Source organism: Suricata suricatta, chromosome 10 (genome assembly GCF_006229205.1).
Source record: "Suricata suricatta isolate VVHF042 chromosome 10, meerkat_22Aug2017_6uvM2_HiC, whole genome shotgun sequence".
Taxonomy (NCBI): domain Eukaryota; kingdom Metazoa; phylum Chordata; class Mammalia; order Carnivora; family Herpestidae; genus Suricata; species Suricata suricatta.
Window position 1 is genome coordinate 84,439,273 of NC_043709.1, and position 3,805 is coordinate 84,443,077.

Here is a 3,805-nt window from a genome sequence, read left to right on the forward strand (position 1 = left end):
GTGTGTGTGTGTGTGTGTGTGTGTGTGTGTGTGTCCATATGCGCAGAATTGGAGGTCCTTACAGATAAGACAAAGCACAGTCACTGATTTTTCTCGATTTTTCTTTTAATTGCTACATCAGCTCGTTTATAATCACCAACTCCTTATCTTGCCAACATATGAACCCAAATGTGTTTCTGTGAAATAATAACTAAGTAGTTATGGGCTCAGTATCACTCATCATCAGGGAAATACAAATAAAAACCACACTGAGATACCACCTCACACCTGCCAGAATGGCTAACATTAACAACTCAGGAAACAACAGATGTTGGCGAGGATGTAGAGAATGGGGAACCCTTTTGCACTGTTTATGGGAATGCAAACTGGTCCAGCCACTCTGGAAAGCAGTATGGAGGTTCCTCAAAAAATTGAAAATAGAGCTACCCTATGACCAGCAATTGCACTACTAGGTATTTATCCAAGGGATACAAAAATGCTGATTCAAAGGAGCACAACACTCCCAATATTTATAGCAGCACTGTCAACAATAGCCGAATTATGGAAAGAACCCAAATGTACATTGTCTAATGGATAAATAAGGTGTGGTATATATATACATGCACAATGGAATATTACTTGGCAGTCCAAAGAATGAAATCTTGCCATTTGCAACAATGCGGATGGAACTAGAGTATATTATACTGAGCGAAATAAGTCCGAGAAAGACAAATTACAACTTCAATGTGGTATTTAAGAAACAAACAGATGAACATAGAGGAAGGGAAGGAAAAATAAGATAGAAACAGGGAGGCAAACCATAAGAGACTTTTAAATACACAGAATAAACTGAAGGTTACTGGAGGGGATGTGGATGGGGCAATGAGCTAAATGGGTGATGGGCATTAAGGAGGGCACTTGTGATGATCACTGGGTGTTATATGTAAGTGACGAATCACTAAATCCTACTCCTGAGACCATTATTGTACTATATGTTAACTAACTTGGATTTAAATTTAAACAAATAATAAAAGGCTTCCTTTTGTTTCAAAATCTGGTCATGTCACTTAAATGACTTAGGAGATTATTGGACCACTGCCCTACAATACAATAAAAATAATAATGATTATTTATTAAATGCATAACTATGTGCCAGATACTATGTTAAGAACTTTCCATATATTGTCTCACTTAATTCTTTAAAACAATACTACGAAAGCTAGATATTGTCCCCTTTTATAGATGGGGAAGTTGAGGCTTGGTTTAGTACTTAGCCTGAGCTAAGAGGAGGACCTAAAAATTTAACTCCAGTCGGTGTGACTCCAATATACATGCTCTACACCTTGTTCTACTACTATTAAGTTTGTCTGTAATTTTCATGGTGGGAAATATCCAAAAATCAACAGAGAAACCTAACACTATTTTATCATTGTATCTTTTCCTCCCTTACAGCTCTAACTGAAGAATTGGAGTCTGTAACCAATGAGCTACATGCAGTAGACATTCAAATTCAGGAACTTCTGGAAAAGCAACAAGAGCTTATTCAGAAAAAGAACATCCTAACAAACCAAATAAAGCAGCATTTTGAGGATTCTGATGCTGGAGAAAGCAGTGAATGGGATTCTTCACCTGCTACTTGGAAAAAAGAAGGTTTGCTCTATTTTTCTTTGCTAGTCTTGTTTCTATTTCTTTCTTTACACGGGAGTTAAATCATTGTTCCTGGATCAGTGCTTTCTAGGCACTTGGATGGGAAACTGGCTGTTCCTTAAGTGCATGGGAAACTAATAGGCAAACCATTCTTTGCCCAGATTCTCTTTGAATGAAACTTTAATTATTCGGACTTTATTATTTTTTCCAAATAGGGTTCTTTTTAAAAAATTTTTTTAATGTTTATATTTTGAGAGAGAGAGTGTGAGCAGGGGAGAGGCAGAGAGAGGAGAGGAGATACAGAATCAGAAGTAGGCTCCAAGCTCAGTGCTGACAGAGGGCTGATGCAGGGCTCAAATACACGAACCATGAGATCATGACCCAAGCCAAAATCAGATGCTTACCTGACTGACCCACCTAGGTGCCCCCCCCCAAATATGGTTCTAGCAGCAGCAATCAATGCTTGGAAAAATATTTTTGTTTACTAAATTGTCTAAATGTTGACTAGAAAAAAATTAAACAATTAAGGAAAAATTCAAATTTCTTGACAAAGTCTAGTTCATTTTCCTGCCCTAGTGAATATCTTTCTGGATTCAAGATCTAGCCAAGCCTCATGTTTATCACAAACTATCACATTATAATGGAGTACTGGGGCTCTCAGATTGCAGTGTTTTGTAGGCCTTGCTTTTCAGGGATTCGCTTCTAAACAAGATATTTACATAAAAATTCCACATAATTGTTAACCTGATAATATTTGAAGATTTTTTGATACCGTAAATTCCTTGATCAACATTCAAATACCTGATCAAGCACCTTTCTCTTCTGTGTAGGTTAATTCTCAACTGGCAAATGTTTTCATTTTTTCTGATGGACTGTTTCTTATCATATATCACTAAATGTTTTTGCTTAACCTTCATGAGTTAAACTAATCTCAAAATTGTCAGTATAAAGGTTAAATTGTCCATAATGTTAAAACTTTTATATAAATTCTTTTTATATATCTGCTTTTCTAAAATATAAAAGCTACCATTTATGTTTGTATTGCATTTATAATCCTAAATAATTCTAATATATTTGGCTTAATTTTTTTTTCTTGGTCTAGATTTTCCCTGGTCTGGTAAAGTTAAAGAGGTTCTGCAAAATGTCTTTAAACTGCAGAGGTTCAGACTGCTTCAGCTTGAAACTATTAATGTAACAATGTCTGGAAAGGATGTATTTCTTGTAATGCCTACAGGAGGTGGGAAGAGCTTATGCTACCAGTTACCTGCATTGTGTTCAGATGGTATGTATCAATAAAGATTCATTTTAAGTTGAACAAAGGAATTTCTCTTTTAAGTCTTAAAATAATTTCTAACTGTACCTATGTAAAAAACCAGTGCATTTTTAGTTTTATTTATCTTAATGTTACTAGACATTTTAAAAGGTTCACTTAAAGAGGGAATGTTGAAGACTGGGAGCAGAATTAGTTCTTCTATATGGTTCTGAAAACATAATTAAAAAACATGTTATGGGAGAAAAAGTACTAGAAAAGGAATCTACAGACCTGGAATCTAGTCCCAGATCTTTATTGAGTGTCAGTTAGGGGTCGTAGGCTCCGGAGATAACAGTAGTGAGCAAAATGGGCAAGGTCCTAGTTTTCACAGAGCTCATAGTGTAAAGCGGTGCTTTCTTGAACTGTAATGTATGTAAGAATTGCTGGTGACATGATTGACATGCAGATTCTGAGTTTCTGTGAGACTCAAGATCTTGCATTTCTAACAGGCTCCCAGTACTGGGACTAGCAATGGTATAGAGCAGGCGTCAGCAAATGTGGTAGGTGTTATTCACATGGTCTCTGTGGCAACTACTGAACTCTCCATTGTAGCACAAAAACAGCCATAGACAGCATGTAAACAAATGGATATGCCTGTGTTCTATTAAAACTTTACTTACTCAAACAAGCAGCTAGTCCTTAGTTTATTGACACTTGGTCTAGAAAATAGAGCCAATTGCAGGCAATTGCCATAAAGGTTTTGTGATAAAGGTTTTTTATTTTTACTTTTATTTATTTTTTTAATAGTTTATTGTCAAATTGGTTTCCATACAACACCCAGTGCTCTTCCCCATAAGTGCCTTCCTCTATCACCACCACCTCTTTTCCCCCCTCCCCCTTCCCCTTCAACCCTCACTTCATTTTCAG

General features: G+C 36.3%; 1 protein-coding gene across 2 annotated transcripts in view; it reads left to right on the plus strand.

Moving 5' to 3' along the window:
* Positions 1-3,805, plus strand: part of RECQL (RecQ like helicase) — a 41,576-nt gene that overhangs the window by 12,979 nt on the left and 24,792 nt on the right. For both annotated transcript variants that reach the window (XM_029954386.1, XM_029954387.1), the window contains exons 3-4: positions 1,432-1,629; positions 2,729-2,908. In XM_029954386.1, the coding sequence (XP_029810246.1) occupies positions 1,432-1,629; positions 2,729-2,908 (378 nt within the window). The remainder of the gene's footprint in view (positions 1-1,431; positions 1,630-2,728; positions 2,909-3,805) is intronic.